This window comes from Delphinapterus leucas, chromosome 20 (genome assembly GCF_059928025.1).
Source record: "Delphinapterus leucas isolate spDelLeu-1000000601 "Yukka" chromosome 20, BTC_Dleu_Yukka2, whole genome shotgun sequence".
In the NCBI taxonomy this organism is placed as follows: Eukaryota; Metazoa; Chordata; class Mammalia; order Artiodactyla; family Monodontidae; genus Delphinapterus; species Delphinapterus leucas.
This window is the reverse complement of record NC_143148.1, coordinates 1777806-1795653: the sequence shown is the minus strand read 5'-3', so window position 1 is coordinate 1795653 and position 17848 is coordinate 1777806. Positions and strand designations below refer to the sequence as shown.

At 40.9% G+C, this 17848-nt stretch overlaps 1 protein-coding gene across 1 annotated transcript; it reads left to right on the top strand.

Moving 5' to 3' along the window:
* Nucleotides 1-71: 71 nt before the first annotated feature.
* Nucleotides 72-12535, top strand: LOC149744536 (vomeronasal type-1 receptor 1-like). The gene is made up of 2 exons (XM_089902521.1): nucleotides 72-5451; nucleotides 6433-12535. The coding sequence occupies exons 1-2, from the start codon at nucleotides 5351-5353 to the stop codon at nucleotides 6779-6781; spliced, it is 450 nt and encodes a 149-aa protein (XP_089758647.1). The 5' UTR covers nucleotides 72-5350; the 3' UTR covers nucleotides 6782-12535.
* Nucleotides 12536-17848: the final 5313 nt, after the last annotated feature.

Here is a 17848-nt window from a genome sequence, read left to right as displayed (position 1 = left end):
GACTCTGCCAAACTGAAGAGGTAAACTGTTTGTGGTGGGCTCCCAACTGTGTGCCTCAAATAGAACAGGTTGGCAGAGAACAGTTCTCAGTCCAATCTTGGTGTTAATTTCCATTGCTGACAAAAGCTTGGGTGAGAATTCAGGGCTTTGTGGGCCTGATTTTGTCTAGATTTCAGAGTTATTCGAGGGTCCAGACATCACCTTGAGAAGGGTGGTATTGTAACAACCTACAACATGTTTGGGAGCAGCATGGCTTCAGTGTCTTGTTTTCACCATATATGCCACATTCCCTGGCACTGTTGAGGGGCAGCTGTTCCTCAGGACCTGCCAAGTGCCATATGCCCTGAAGGCCAGAATCTGGTACAGGAGTCACTGGCTGTAAGGCTTACTGTGTCCAGGAGGGAAACAAAATTGATGCAGAAACACTGGGTGTGAATAATTGGGATTGGAGAGACTGCTGCAAAGGAGAATGGGTGTGCCCATGCTAAAAACACATCCATAAACATTCAAGTCAGTATTGCTGGATGAGATCATGTATGGAGATTGTCATGCTCTCTGGGGCTGTCTCATTCTTATGACCAGGGTCAGTGGCAGAGCAAAGAATGTAGTTTTCCTCAATTTCTGTGCCTCCTTGGGCTCTTCAGCTGATGCTGCATGGGCAGGAATCCTGGGACTGAGAATAGAACTGTAGTCAACATGCAGTATACTGCCCACACTGTACAGTTTGGTAAGCCTTAATATATGTATACACATTTGAAATCGTCTAGTCATGATATTGGATATATCCATCACCCTTTCTCAGTGCCTTTCCTAATACTTTACCTACCACCCCTAAGCAACCATTGATTGACTTTCAGTATAGATAAATTTGCCTTTTCTAGAATTTTATTTAAGTGGAACCTTAAAAGTTTACTTCTGTCTGCTGTCTTGCAACATGATTATTTTGAGAATCATCTATAGCTCATTCTCTTTATTGCTGAGTAATGTTCTATATGGATATACCACACCATATCAATATATCTTAAATGATATTTGGAGTTCCCCCGCCCAGATTCTAAATATAAAAATAAAGCTGCTGCAAATATTCATGTGCAAGTCTTTTTATGGACATTTAGCTGAGGACATTTCTAAAAAGTGTTGAAAGTTGTGGCCTCGTTTCTTCTTACTGATTATAGTAAAATGTGATAGGGAAAAGTAAATATAGGGAAGACGTGAAAAACAGAAAAGACCCAAGACTTGATGATTTGGGAAATTCTCAGCAAATTTTTTTTTTTAAGACCTTTTTTTTTTTAAATTTATTTTTGGCTGCCTTGGGTCTTCATTGCTGCGTGCCGGCTTTCTCTAGTTCAGGCGAGTGGGGGCTACTCTTCATTGCAGTGTGCAGTCTTCTTACTGCGATGGCTTCTCTTGTTGTGGAGCATGGGCTCTAGGTGTGTGGGCTTCAGTATTTGTGGCACGTGGGCTCAAGTTGTGGCTCATGCGCTCTAAGCCTGTGCACCACAACTACTGAGCCTGAGCTCTAGAGCCTGCAAGCCACAACTGCTGAGTCCAGGTGCCACAACTACTGAAGCCTGCGCACCTAGAGCCCATGCTCCACAAGAGAATCCAGGACAATGAGAAGCCCGCACAGTGCGATGAAGAGTAGACACCACTCACTCCAACTAGAGAAAGCCCATGCACAGCAACGAAGACCCAATGCAGCCATCCATAGATAGATAAACAAATAAATAAACCATGCCCTTTGATTTAAAAAAAAATAAAAAATTTAAAAACCAAAGTAGGCAAAAGGAAAGAAAGGATAAAGAGCAGAAATTAATAAAATAGGTAATAGAAAAATCAGTGAACTCCAAAACTCCTTCAGATCAAGAGAATTGATCTCTAGGTAGATTGATCAGAAAAAAAGAAAAAATTACCAATACGAAGAATGAAAGATGGGATGGCACTAAAGACATTAAAAGGATTATATGTGATATTTATTTATTTTGTTGCACCAGGTCTTAGTTGTGGCAGGCAGCCTCCTTAGTTGCAGCATGCAGACTCTTAGTTGTGACATACATGTGGGATCTAGTTCCCTGACCAGGGATCAAACCCAGGCCCCCTACCTTGGGGGCATGGAGTCTTAACCACTGCACCACCAGGGAAGTGCCTATATGTGATATTTTAAACACTTTCCAACAACTCTAGAAAAACCAGAAATTGAGAAAAAAATTTCTTGAAATACTCCAACTACTCAGGTTCACTGAGGAAGAAATGAGAAATCTCAAGTGCCCTCTATTATAGATATTGAATTGGTAGTTTAAAATTTTCCTACTATGATTTCATGCCAAGATGACTAATGACTTCTAGACATTTAAGGAAGAAAGAATTCCAATTCCACTCAAATTATTATTTTTTTTAAGATGGAAGTCTTCTCAGCTAGTTTTGTGAGATTAGCTTTAACTTGATACCAAAATCAGGCAGTACTGTTAATAGCAAACTGCAGACCAACACCCACATGTACATAGATGAAAAACATCCTTAACAAAATATTAGGAAATTCAAAACCCTGTCATAATTTGGGATAAAAATGATCATCTTTCAGGTGATTAAAGATGCAATTTACTGTGAAAACATGGTAATACAATACCTGCATGTACCAAAACAGCTTCACGTGGGAAAAGCACAAGGGATAGAACTTCCTGGAGAAAATGACCAATCTGGATCTGACCCTGTGGTTGATCAGATCTCGTTTGATATGAACCACTGATGCTCTGTTTTTTTCTTTTGCAAACTGCATTGTAAATACTGTCTTTTCTATAAACAATAGTCTGCCTACTCCTTGGCCAAATATGCTCCTTGCTTCTTTCATGTCTCTTACTTTTGTGTGACAGTTTTTCAAGAGACTTTTCTGTACTCCCTGTTTTCCTATCCTGAACTCTTATTTCGTTTCTGTGGGATCTCACCCTGTCTTATGACTGATATACCATCTAACAGTTCTCAAATGGATGTATTCAGCCAAGTTACTTCTCCCAAATTTCAGATTTGTACCTAATTCCTACTGGACATTATCCTTAGATGTCTGGCAGTTACCTGAGACTGAATAGGTTCATAACCAAGCTCCTTCTTTTATTTTTCCAAATCTTGACTTTATTTATTTGTTTTTTTTTTTTTTTTGGCAGTACACGGGTGTCTTACTCTTGTGGCCTCTCCCATTGCAGAGCACAGGCTCTGGACGTGCAGGCTCAGTGGCGATGGCTCACGGGCCTAGCCGCTCCACGGCATGAGGGATCTTCTCAGACCGGGGCACGAACCCATGTCCCCTGCATCGGCAGGTGGACTCTCAACTACTGCGCCACCAGGGAAGCCCTTGACTTTATTTTTTAATGTAGAAAATTTACTTTTGGAAGCCAACACTAATTTTCCCCCTAACATAATTCTTTACCTGTTAAACAAAATAAAGTACTGAGACTTCCCTGCCAGTCCAGTGGTTAATACTTGGCCTTCCAATGCAGGGGGTGCAAGTTCAATCCCTGGTTGGGGAGTTAAGATCCCACATGCCTCGGGGCCAAAAAACCAAAACATAAAACAGAAGCATATTGTAACAAATTCAATAGACTTAAAGTACTAATTCTATATACATCACATGTACCATACAAAAATGTATCCAAAGTTTCTATTTCCCTAAAAACCTACTCCAGGGGCTTCGCTGGCAGTCCACTGGTTAAGACTCTGCACTTCCACTGCCGAGGGCAGCGGTTTGATCCCTGGTCAGGGAACTATGATCCTGCAAGCCACGTGGTGTGGGCAAAAAGGAATAATAATAAAAAATTTAAAAAGTAATAAAAACCTACTCCAACTTCAACCTCCCCTATTTATTTCAAGAGCACCTCATATTCCAGTTGTCCAGGCAAAAATTCTCAGACTCATCCTCGAAGCCTCTGTTTCTCTCCTCACGTCTATCACATAGGAGTCCCGTTGCCTTCACCTTCCAAAGCTACCAGGGTTTGACTACTTTTCATCATCCACCCTGCTCCCTCCAAGTCACAACCACCATTATCTCACACTCAATCTTCTACATGGTTTCTGTGCTTCCACCTCGCCCCTTCCACAGCATTTAAAAAAATTTATTGGGGCTTCCCTGGTGGCGCAGTGTTTGAGAGTCCGCCTGCCGATGCAGGGGACACGGGTTCATGCCCCGGTCTGGGAAGATCCCACGTGCCGCGGAGCGGCTGGGTCCGTGAGCCATGGCCGCTGAGCCTGCGCGTCCGGAGCCTGTGCTCCACAACAGGAGAGGCCACAGCAGTGAGAGGCTCACGTACCACAAAAAAAAAAAAAAAATTTATTTATTATTTAAATTTTGGCTGCGTTGGGTCTTCGTTGTGCATGGGCTTTCTGTAGTTGCGTAGAGCAGAGGCTACTTTTCGTTGCGGTGCATGGGCTTCTCATTGCAGTGGCTTCTCTTGTTGCAGAGCACGGGCTCTAGGCACACAGGCTTCAGGAGTTGTGGCACGTGGGCTCAGGAGTTGTGGCTCATGGGCTCTAGAGCACAGGCTCAGTAGTTGTGGTACATGGGATTAGCTGCTCCACAGCATGTGGGATCTTCCCGGACCAGGGATCGAACCTGTGTCCCCTGCATTGGCAGGCGGATTCTTGACCACTGCACAACCAGGGAAGTTCCCTGCACCCTGATTTTTATTGCAATTAAAATACATTTTGATGATAACTCCATAGCAGTGTAGATAATTTCCAGATTAATTTGTTACAGCTGCAAAGTTTTACAGTCTGTGTATATGGCAGAGTATGTCTGCTGGTACCCTACTTTTACATTGTTTTCAGAACTGTGCTTTTACATAAAGTACTTCAATAATAAAAAAAAAAACAACCTTTGCTTTCATAAAGACATTCTCAGGTTTTTTTGTTTTAAATTTTATTTATTGGCGGCACCAGGTCTTCGTTGCTGTGCACAGGCTTTCTCTCTAGTTGCAGTGAGCAGGGCCTACTCTTCATTGTCATACGTGGGCTTCTCACTGTGATGGCTTTGCTTGTTGTGGAGCACAGACTCTAAGTGCGTGGGTTTCAGTAGTTGTGGCTTGCAGGCTGTAGAGCGCAGGCTTAGTAGTTGTGGTGAACGGGCTTAGTTGCTCCACGTCATGAAGGATCTTCCCGGACCAGGGATCAAACCCGTGTCCCCTGCATTGGCAGGCGGATTCTTAACCACTGAGCCACCAGGGAAGCCCTCAGTTTGCTTTTAATGTCAGGTTAAGCATTGAACACTTTTGGGAATATGATTTAATATAGTCTTTTTTTTTAGTCTTTTCTTTTTAAGATTCTTCTGACTACAATTAAACATTATCCCTCAGGTACTAATGTGATGGTTTCTACTAACCTAGACTGGGTGATTATCTTCCTCACTCAGATGAAAGTTGGGATCCTGGGTAACTCCTCACTTCCTTGCTTTTATACTTTCACTTTGATCACTGGATGAAGTCTCAGACCCACAGAACAAATCCCCAACCAACTCGTCCTAGCCAACTGCTTAGTTCTTTTCTCCAAGGGGATCCCTCAGGAAATGACAGTGTTTGGACTGAAATATTTCCTGGTCGTTACTGGATATAAACTTGTGTTCTATTTTCATAGAGTAGCCAGAGGGGTTTCCCTCAGCACTACCTGCCTCCTTGGTGGCTTCCTGAGGGGAGGGGGAAGCTGGGGCGAAGTGAGAGTAGCATCGACATATATACACTACCAAATGTAAAACAGATAGCTAGTGGGAAGCAGCAGCATAGCACAGGGAGATCAGTTCGGTGCTTTGTGATGACCGAGAGGGGTGGGATAGGGAGGATGGGAGGGAGGCTCAAGAGGGAGGTGATATGGGGGTATATGTATACATATGGCTGATTCACTTTGTTGTACAACAGAAACTAACACAGTATTGTGAAGCAATTATAGTCCAATAAAGATATATTTAAAAAAAAAAGGGCTTCCCTGGTGGCACAGTGGTTGAGAGTCCGCCAGCCGATGCAGGGGACACGGGTTTTTGCCCCGGTCCAGGAAGATCCCACATGCCGTGGAGCGGCTAGGCCTGTGAGCCATGGGCGCTGATCCTGTGCATCCAGAGCCTGTGCTCTGCAACGGGAGAGGCCACAACAGTGAGAGGCCCGAGTACCACAAAAAAAAAAAAAAAAAACAACTTTGTCCCAGTAGCTCTAAGTGGATGGAGGTCAAAATTAGAATCCCAAAGTACACTGGCTTCTGCTGTTCCTCTCGCTGGATCCTGAATCTACTAGTAAATGTGCATGTTGCTATAAAGGTGCATGGCCTAAGCAACACCAAAAATGTAAGTTTGGGAAAAGTATATGAATACTGTTCTGAGCCTACTCCAGACAAAATTACAAGCTCACTGCTGGCAAGGATAATATTTTTCATTGTGTTTTTGTGTCTCATGGTCTGGGCTAGTGGCTCCATGATCCTTGTCCTGCACAGATACAAGCAGCAAGTCCAACACATTCACAGCAACAGCCTCTCCCTGAGACCATCCCACGAGGCCAGAGCCACAGGCACCATCCCAATCTTGGTGAGTTTCTTTGTTTTACTTTATTCTCTTTCCTCCATTTTGACTTTCTGTGTAGTCTTAAGTGTGAATCCTGCCCAATGGCTGGTGAACACATCTGTGTTCGTGGCTTTATGTTTCCCGATTCTCAGCCCCTTCGTGCTCATCACCCATGACACGCGTTTCTCTAAGTTACGCTTTGTGAAGATTGCTTTTTTCTTCATAGGGTGTAATATGTCCTCTACAGGGCACTAAATTACCCGTTTCCTTCTTTATTCACATGCAAATGTCTACCAAGTGCCAGTTCTCTGAGGTAGCACCGCTCAGTTTGTGGGATCTTAGTTCCTCAACCAGAGATCGAACCCATGCCCCCGGAATGGAAGCACAGTCCTAACCACTGGACTGGCAGGGAAGTCCCATCTCCGAGACAGTTTTTTTTGTTGTTTTTCTTTTTAATTAATTAATTAATTAATTTTTGGCTGTGTTGGGTCTTCGTTTCTATGCCAGGGCTTTCTCTAGTTGCGGCAAGCGGGGGCCACTCTTCATCACGGTGCATGGGCCTCTCACTATCGCGGAGCACAGGCTCCAGACGCACAGGCTCAGTAGTTGTGGCTCATGGGCCTAGTTGCTCCGCAGCATGTGGGATCTTCCCAGACCAGGGCTCGAACCCATGTCCCCTGCATTGGCAGGCAGATTCTCAACCACTGCGCCACTAGGGAAGACCCTGAGGCAGTTTTGATTAAGGTAATGTATTAAAAATTGAATTAAAAAAACAACAACAAAAAACAGAAACTGCCCTATTAGATTTAGCCAAATCGGGACCTATAGGTAAATAGTTATACAAAGACCGTGAACCTAGTTTTACCACGTCCTTCAGGAATGGCTGAGGATATTTAGAAATAGTATAAAACTTCCCTGGTGGCACAGTGGATAAGAATCTGCTTGCCATTGCAGGGGACACAGGTTTGAGCCCTGTTCTGGGAAGATCCCACATGCCACGGAGCAACTAAGCCTGTGTGTCACAACTACTGAGACTGCGCTCTAGAACCTGTGAGCCACTACTGAAGCCCATGTGCCTAGAGCCCATGCTCCGCAAAAAGAGAAGCCACTGTAATGAGAAGTCCGCGCACCGCAACAAATAGCACCCCCCCCGCCCCACCGCACCTAGAGAAAGCCTGCACACAGCAACGAAGGCCCAACGCAGCCTAAATAAATAAATTAAAAAAAACAGAAATAGTATCCCTGGTCAGGGAATTAAGATCCCACATGCCCATGCAGTGTGGGCCTCCGCCACCAAAAAATTTTACAAAAAAGTATTTCAATTTAAGATTTTATTTTACGTCAGATACTCAGGGATTTTATGGCACTTTTTTTTTTTTTGGCTTTTCTATATTACCACTGGAACTACATTTCATTTTTCTTTTTTTTAAGTTTCTTTACTCAGTTTTATTCTCCTGTGGATATAGAGGGGAGTCTTCCAAAGACTTCATGGGATATTCACAATTAACTGTGTGAGGCTGGAATTCCTCTATGTATTTCAAACAAAACATCCTATTGTATCAGATTGAATGCAGAGGCAATATATTTCATTTCTTGATAATGTATATACACACATGTGTGTATACAATTGTGCACCAAATTTTTCCACTATAAAGCTTGCTCACACTATTTTGGGTTTACCTTTTCCATTTTTTTAATAGAAATTCATATATTCCCTAATATTCTTTTTTTAAAAATTGAAGAATAGTTGATTTACAGTGTTGTGTTAGTTTCAGGTGTGTAGCAAAGTGATTCAGTTACACATACATGTTAATATGTATCTTTTTTTGGATTCCTTTTTCTTATACGTTATTACAAAATATTGAGTATGTAGTTTCCTGTGCTATACAGTAGGTCCTGGTTTCTTATCCCTAATATTCTTTTTGGCTGTGAATACACAGTAGACAAAGAAGAATCCTTAATTCTCCCATTACTTCAAATCTCACAGGACTTAGATTTGGGAGAGGGGTGAGTACTTTTCATGTCAAACCAACCCAAATGCTTTCCAGTTAGTAAACCAAGGTTGCCAGATGACATTTGCAGACTGCAAACATTGGGTCACTTTCTACTCCAATTCATAACTATAAAATGAAAATTGTGGTCTAGGGCTTGATCCCGCTGTTTAATCTCAGTTTACATGGGAACATGACGCACCCCTAGAGGAAACAATTCCTACCCTACCTTGATGGGATCCCCTCCCAGGCAAAACCACCTCCAAGTAACAGTAAATACTGACTTTGCTCAGACCCCTTCTTACTCAGTCCTTGCTACTCCTTGCTTCTATTTATCCTTTCCTTGTTCATTTTAGATTTTCCAGCAGCAACAAGATCTGCTCAAAAGAGATCTTAAAAACTCTCAGATGGGGACTTCCTGAGTGGTCTGTGGGTTAGATTCCTGGTCAGGGAGCTAGGATCCCACATGCCTCGGGGCCAAAAAACCAAAACAGAAGCAATATTGTAACAAATTCAGTAAAGACTTTAAAAATGGTCCACATTAAAAAAAAAAAAAAAGGGACTTCCCTGGTGGCACAGTGGGTACGACTCCACACTCCCAATGCAGGGGGCCCAGTTTCAATCCCTGGTCAGGGAACTAGATCCCCCATGCATGCCACAACTATGAGTGCGCATGCCACAACTAAGGAGCCCACCTGCCACAACTAAGACCCGGTGCAACCAAATAAATAAATTTTTTTTTTAAAAAAACCCTCTCAGATGTAGTTCCTGTCAATTTGGAAAATCACACAAAACTTACCTGGTATTTGGAGATTAGTGAGGTGCCCTATAGTTTGCTCTTTTTTATCCTGTTATATTCCAAGACACAGTACCAGGTTTCAGGGTGTAATCAAAGCTCTTCCTCATGGTATAGGGGTCACAACTCTCAGAATCACTTTTTTGAGAATCCTCAGTAAGGTAAGGCACTGCAGGAGACGCTGCTGTTACACATGCTGTGATGACCCTGGGAGTTTATAGACTGTGAAGCAAAACGGAAATTCGATTAAGCCTGACAAATAATATTTAAAACTAATGAACTTAAATTTACGTTTAGTTACGTATGGAATGGACAACAGTAAAATGCATGAAGTCTTTCTCCCCTGCATTAAAGAAAGATTCAGATTTGCACAGTTGTCCATAATATACAACATGCTTTTCACTGGGCACAAAGGTAGACCAACAAACTCGATTCTTCATCAAGTTGCTTCAGCCAGGCCTTTAATTATTTTCTCAAAAAGGATCCCTCACACAATGGCAGCTTTTGGATTGAAATACTTCCTGTAAACTCTTCTATTTTCTCAGAGTGGCGGGAGGGGATGTCCCTCAACCCTATCTGCCTCTTAAGTGGCTTCCAGAGACACAAGAGAGGCCCCAATCCTCTATTTTTTAGGACATCATTTAATGGTTTTTCCTGATAGTGTTCCCTGTAGTGTATAATTCTTCGACATATAGTCGAAAATTTCCTGTATTATACCTTTGTATAAATGCAATCATATCTTATGAAATCTGTTTGGTCTAAGTTCTTTCACACAATAAATCTCTGTAAGACTCATCCACGTCACTGCATGTTCTCTGTCTTACTCATTTTCACTGCTGTTAAGAATTCTATTGTCATAAATTATCTAGCCATTTTCCCGCTGCTGAGCCTTTGGGTTGCTTCCAGTTTGGGACAGGTACAACAATGATACTATACATGTTTTTGTCTATGTATTATAATGCATATAAGCAAATATTTTTCTAGGCAAGAAGTTCTCAAAACTTTTGATCTCAGAACACTTTTTAAACCCTTAAATGTAATTGAGAAATTCAGAGGTTTTGTTCATATGAATTATATCCATTGAGTGTTTTTTCCATTTAAAGATAAATCCCTCTGTAATCCATATGCAATCCATCTGCAATTGATTTTTTCCCCTATTTTATTGTGAAGGTTTCAAATAAACAGCGAAATAGAATAAATTTCATAAGGGACAGCTAGCTGTAAACTTAGCACCTGGATATGATCCTCTATCCACCCATAAATCCATCTTATTTTTTTATACATTCAAAGTAAATTACACACATCTGTACACTTCCCTTAAATAATTCAGCATGCTAATCATGGAGTTCAATATTTGTTTACAGTTTATTTATTTATTTATTTTGGCTTTGCTGTGCGGCTTGCAGGATCTTAGTTCCCCGACCAGGGATCGAACCCAGGCCCCCAGTAGCGGAAGCCCAGACTCTTAACCACTGGACTGCCAGGGAATTCCTAACAGTCCATCATTTTGATATAAAATATAGATAGAGTGAAATCCTCTAATTGTAAATGGATATTTACCGAGTTATATAGAACATTACCATCACCTAGGGAGTCCTCTCATGCTCCTTCCCAGTCAGCCCTCACCCCCAGTCCTAAAGAAAACAATGGTTTGAATTTATTTTTCCACCAAAGATTAGGTTACTTATTACAGAACTCTATATAAATGGAATTATTTGGTATGTATTCTTGTTGGTAAGGCTCCTTTCTCTCAGCAGTTTTGAAATCCATCCATATCAATGTAAATCATGGGTCCATCTCGCTCTCTTTTTTTTTAACATTTTATTTATTTGACCGCACCATGCCACTTGTGGGATCTTAGTTCCCCAACCAGGGACTGAACCTGGGCCCTCGGCAGGGAAAGTGTGGAGTCTTAACCAGTGGACCACCAGGGAACTCCTGAGTTCATCTCTTTTCATTGCCAAGTGACAATATGTTATTTTGATATATCACATTTTCTTCTCTATCATCCTGTATGTATATGTGTGTATATCCACATATATGTACATATACACACACATATATGATTTTTATTTTTAAATTTTAAAATAATTGTAGGTTCATATGAAATTGCCAAAAAAAAAAATGTACAGGGATGTCCCATGTACTTTTGTGCTGTTTTCTGCAATGGTAACAGTTTGTAAAGATGTACTAAAATATCAAGGATGGGGCTTCCCTGGTGGCGCAGTGGTGGAGAGTTTGCCTGCCGATGCAGGGGACACGGGTTCGTGCCCTGGTCCGGGAAGATCCCACATGCCGCGGAGCCGCTGGGCCTGTGAGCCTTGGCCGCTGAGCCTGCGCGTCCGGAGCCTGTGCTCCGCAACGGGAACGACCACAACAGTGAGAGGCCCGTACCGCAAAAAAAAACCAAACAAAAAAAACAAAAACAAAATATCAAGGATGTTGCAACCATCCACAGGTTTTTTTCAGATTACACCAGTTTTATATGTACTTGTATGTATGTGTACCTGTGTATAGTTCTATGCAATACCACCAAATTCAAGATGCAGAACTTTCCTGTCACCACAAGTTTCCTTTGTGCTACCATTATAGCCTCACCTTACCTATTCCCCCCGCTGCCACCCCCACATTCCCAGTCCCAGGCCACCACTAATCTGTTTTCCACCCTATCATTTGGTTGTGTTACACATGTTATACAAATGGAATTTTATAGTTTGTAACCTTTTAAGCTTGGCTTTTTAAATTCAGTGTAATGGACTGATGATCCGTGCCAAATCATTGTGTGTATCAACAGTCATCCCATGTTACTGCTGTGTAGTATTCCATGCTATGGCTATATCATTATTCATTTAACTATTCTCTTGGTGAAGGATAACTGAGTTATTGCCAGTTTGGGACTATCACAAATAAAGCTCCCATTTGTACAGTGTGCAGATTTTGTATTATTATGTTTTCACTTCTCTGGGACAAATACTTAGGAATGCAATTGCTGCGTCATACGGGCAGTGCGTTTTTACTATTGTAAAAAACTTCCAAACTATTTCCACAGTGGCTGCATCATTTTATATTCTCACAAGAAAGGTATAAAACTTTCACTTTCTCATGTTCACCAGCATTTAGCGTCATCACTATTTTTTCTCATTTTAGCCATTCTGATATATGTATCTGATTCTGGTTTTAATTTGCATTCCCTAATGCCTAATAATATTGAATATTATTTTATGTGCTTATTTGTCATCTGTTTCTCTTCTTCAGGTTCTGTCTTTTGTTTATTTTCCTGTTGGACTGCTGTTGAATTTTAAGAGCTCTTTATATATTCTAAGAACAAGGCTCTTACTGAGTATTTTGTTTGCAAATATTTTCTCCTACTCTGTAGCTTGCCTTTTCACCCTCTTCACAGTTCTTCAATAGAGAAAAAGTTTTTAAATTTGAGGAAGTTTAACTTTTTTCCCCATAGATTTTACTTCAGTTGCCATGTCTAAGATCTCTTTGCTTAGTCGTAGGTGAGAAAGATTTTTTAATGTTTTCTTTAAAAAAATTTTTTAAATTACTTTATTATTATTTTATTTTTAGAAATTTAAATGTTTTCTTTTAAATTTCTTTAAATTGTTTTACAATTTAGATTCAAATCTGTGATTTATTTTGAGTTAATTTTTGTATATTGTTTGAGGCTTAGGTTGAGGTCGGTTGTTTTTTTTTTCCTATGAACGTCCAATTGCCCCAGCTACATGTGAATTGTTGTGTAGGATATCATTCCTCCATTTAATTGATTATGCAACTGTTAAAAATCAGTTGGGGGCTTCCCTTGTGGCACAGTGGTTGAGAATCCACCTGCCAAAGCAGGGGACACAGCTTTGAGCCCTGGTCCGGGAAGATCCCTCATGCCATGGAGCAACTAAGCCCATGCACCACAACTACTGAGCCTGTGCTCTAGAGCCTGTGAGCCACAACTACTGAGCCCGTGTGCCACAACTACTGAAGCCCACATGCCTAGAGCCCATGCTCTGCAACAAGAGAAGCCACCACAATGAGAAGCCCATGCACCACAATGAAGAGGAGCCCCCGCTCAACACAACTAGAGAAAACCCACATGCAGCAACGAAGACTCAATGCAGCCAAAAATAAAATTAATTAATTAATTTTAAAAAATCAGTTGGAATCCATATGAAAAATTAACTGGAATTCCTATGAAATTCATCTAAATTGATTTTTTTACATAAAGGCTGCTGTTTGAATAAATGATGCACCATTCACATACTATCTTTCTCTACAGGCATAATTTGAATGAAGGTCCTCCTTACCATGCCCACGCATGATGTTACCTTCAGGATATATTCTTTTGTTTTCTTTTTTTTTTTTTGGCCACGCAGCATGCAGGATCTTAGTTCCCTGACTAGAGATTAAACCTGTGACCCCTGCAGTGGAGGCACAGAGTCACTGGACCGACGGAGAAATCCCCAGGATATATTCTTAAGTGAAAAAAGGGAGGTGAGTTATATTCACAAAAATTCAATTAACTATCAAGTTAAAAAGAAAAAAAGAGAATTTTATTCAAGCCAAACTGAAGATTATAAGCTGGAAAGCAGATTCTCAGAAAGGTCTGAGAACTGCTCTACCTGTTAGAAGTTGAAGGCACAGTCATATACATTTTTGAGAGGATTGTACATCAAAATGACATATTGATATTTTACATAAAGTCCACCAAGGATACAAAGTCCAGGTAAGCACATACAAAGCAAACAGCAAGTCACCATGACTCCCTAGAGAGCTGGGAATGAACACCATTTTAAGAAGTTACACTGCTAAGTGCAGAAGAAAGGAAAAAACTGATCATTACGATTGAGCAGGCACTTCCACCTTGAGGAGCTCTGGTTAATGTGTAATGCAGATGCACACTGCACATTAGGGAGGGAGGGAGGAGGCTCAAAAAAACACAAAGAGAATTTTATGTGTAATTTTTCTTGTCCTGTCTTAAAGTATAAATTTTACTTCTGGGACTTCCCTGGTGGCGCAGTGGTAAAGAATCTGCCTGCCAATGCAGGGGAGACGGGTTCAAGCCCTGGTCCAGGAAGATCCCACATGCCGCAGAGCAACTAAGCCCGTGTGCCACAGCTACTGAGCCAGCGCTCTAGAGCCCTTGAGACACAACTACTGAGCCCGTGTGCCACAACTACTGAAGCCCGTGTGCTTAGAGCCCGTGCTCTGCAACAAGAGAAGCCACTGCAGTGAGGAGCCCACACACTGCAACAAAGAGCAGCCCTGCTCACCGCAACTAGAGAAAGCCTGCGTGCAGCAACGAAGACCCAACACAGCCAAAAATAAATAAAATAAATTTATTTTAAAAAAATTTTACTTCCTCAGGTAGAGAGTGTATAGTATTCTACAATTATTCTTATGATTATGAAGGAATAAGAATATAAATAAATGTAAATAAACACACATGCACATATATACAACTGCATTTTAAATACATATTTTAATATTTTAAAATATTTAAGAATTAACTAGAATCTTAAAAGAGCGATGGGGCAGAGACAAAACAGTATGGAGGAACATGAATAGAATCTAGACATATGCAAATTTACCTGAGTTATAGTTTTGAATTTTGGACAAAAATATTTTATATATAATTATCAAAAAATATATCAAAATGAAATTAAAACAATCAAATTCAATGACAAAATTATGACAAAACATATAAAACTGACCATATAATAAATCTGTAGTTTATCCATACAAAATTGTAATATTTCAAGTATATTTTAAAAAATAAATTTTGATTGTATATTTCTACAGAAATACATGCATTGAAAATACCTATAAAGGTCTTAACATTTTATGTGTAATTTTATTTTTCATAAAATATTGATATTAATATTTTGGTATTAATAAGTAAGTACAGTACACAGTGGAAACTGGGGCTTTGATCAAAAGGGAAAAAAAGAAATTGAAAAGAATTAAAGTAAACACTGTATAACTTTAAATTTGCTTAGAAGAATAAATATTAACTTGATCTGTATTTGATTTAAGCCATGTATATTTATTTTACCTCTTTCCATTAAACACATCTACATATGATGGTCCTCTCTGGAGTAATTACCATCCCAATTACTCAGGTGTGTTACTCAAATGCAATTTCTCACTAAAAGAATATAATGTCTTTTTAAAAATTGCCAATTCCAGATCTCAAGCAGGAAATGTTCGAGATAGAACATCTAGGGCTTCCCTTGTAGTGCAGTGGTTGAGAGTCCGCCTGCCGATGCAGGGGACACGTGTTCGTGCCCCGGTCCTGGAGGATCCCACATGCCGCGGAGTGGCTGGGCCCGTGAGCCATGGCCGCTGAGCCTGCGCGTCCGGAACCTGTGCTCCGCAACGGGAGAGGCCACAACAGTGAGAGGCCCGCGTACCGCAAAAAAAAAAAAAAAAAAAATGATAGCACATCTATTCAAACCAGGACACAAGGAAACTATCAGAGAACTGGGGTCACTTTAGGATGAAGACGCCACAAGATTCAACTTGAATAGAATCCCATTCCCCAATAAACATCAAAGAAAAGCACCTGAACAAGATTTAAACACAGCAAGTATTTTAATATCCACATTCTCCTAATTGATAGAAAGCTACATTGTTTAAGGAATTGACTAGTTATTCTGGAATCTGAAAAATAAAGGGAAAATAGGAATCATTTCTCCTGCTTTTCGAGTACAGACTACTTTAGGGTAACCAAATAGAGAATAGGGAAAAGGTCTTCTTTACAGAATTCTAAGTGAAAATTCACAACTAGAAATAAGATATCAACATTTTGCTTCCTCTAATAATAGACCTACAGAATGATCATCAGTAACAACTGAAACCAGCAAACAACAGGCTGGTGGGAAACTGGTATTGGGGAAGCACATGGACTGATCAATCGTCACATCACAGAAAGAGCTATGTACATGTCATAATGGCACCCAGTTGTAGGCAATGAGAAAGACACTGCACTACCCCTGAAGTATCAATTGACAAAAAGCTGAACCTGATTTAGATTATCCTCTAGAGCTAATTCTGCATTTGTTGGCAATTTGAGAGAATGCGTTAGGCAACATCAAAAGGCAGTAGTTACGGAATTCCCTCGTGGTCCAATGGTTAAGACTTGGGCTTTCACTGCCATGGACTTGGGTTGATCCCTGGTTGGGAAATTAAGATCCCACAAACCGGGCTGTGCGGCGCCCCCCCCCAAAAAGTTGCAATTAGCTAATATACTGGTGGAAATGATCCTAAACAAATGATCCATTTTCTTCTTCAAAAAAGAAAAGAAAAAAAAAGTAAGAAAGAGAGAGAAAAATTAAAAGAGGCCTAAAAGACAAAACAGGTAAATGCAATGTAGGTAACAATGCTGAGATCCTGATTCAAATGATCTAAACCTTTAAAACATTTTTCTTTTGATAAATTTGGGGAAGTGTGAACCCTGACTGTGCAATTTGAAATTGCAGTCTGAAATGCAAGAAACTGAAATCTCCTGTTCCTGTGGGCTCTATACTTGTCAGCCCTGCAGAGGAAAGAGCAGGGAGTGACGGAGGTGAGATCCCTGTCTTCAAAAGTTCACATCCAGTAAATAATGTGAGACATTCCTCTGCTCTGTCCATTCAGAGGTGATCATAGTTAATTTCATTTCAAACACAGAACAACACTACCGCGTGAAGAAATTTAAATACAAGTGAATAGTGTAACTGGCACTCTCCTTGCCCCACCAGACAAAACTAACCCCCGTTAAAATGTTCATGTTTACATCCTTTCACATAATGTTCTTTACTATGGCAAATCAGCAAATTGTAGGAGCACCTCCATAAAAATTTTATGCATGTTCAGCAGCAGCTCTCAAATCTTCATATTTTCTCTGTCCTCCGACTGAGAATTCCAAGGAGGCAAGTCTAAGCCTTAAGGCTCATTTCATTTCCGTACATAATATAATCTTACAAGGGAAGGTGGGAATGTAGTTAATATGGGCAGACATAAGCCCATAAAGCAGCGGCGAATACATTAAGGCGGAAAACTTGTAGTTTCCAGGCAACCGCACATCCGGGTTCCGGTATCCGCAGGCCCCACCCAACTCCATCTTTTAAAAAAATATTTGTTTATTTTTATTTTTGGCTGCATTGGGTCTTAGTTGTTGCCTGCAGGCTTTCTCTAGTTGCAGCGAGTGGGGGCTACTCTTCATTGCGGTGTACGGGCTTCTCATTCTAGTGGCTTCTCTTGTTCCTAAGCATGGGCTCTAGGCACATGGGCTTTAGTAGTTGCAGCATGTGGGCTCAGTAGTTGTGGCTGGCGGGCTCTAGCGTGCAAGCTAAGTAGTTGTGGAGCACAGGCTTAGTTGCTGCATCGCACGTGGGAACTTCCCAGACCAGGGCTCGAACCTGTGTCCCCTACATTGGCAGGTGGATTCTTAACCACTGAACCACCAGGGAAGTCCCCCACCTTCTCATTTTAAATGGGCATTAATATGTGTTTATGGATTCAAAGCCTAGTAATTAGAATCCCATGTTGGAAACAAAC

Bases quoted from the DNA above. Each gene is read 5' to 3' on its own strand.
- LOC149744536 (XM_089902521.1), top strand. From the start codon at position 5,351: ATGGTTTCTACTAACCTAGACTGGGTGATTATCTTCCTCACTCAGATG. The intron at 5,452-6,432 runs GATCACTGGATG...GGTCTGGGCTAG, and splicing joins TGCTTTTATACTTTCACTTT to TGGCTCCATGATCCTTGTCC.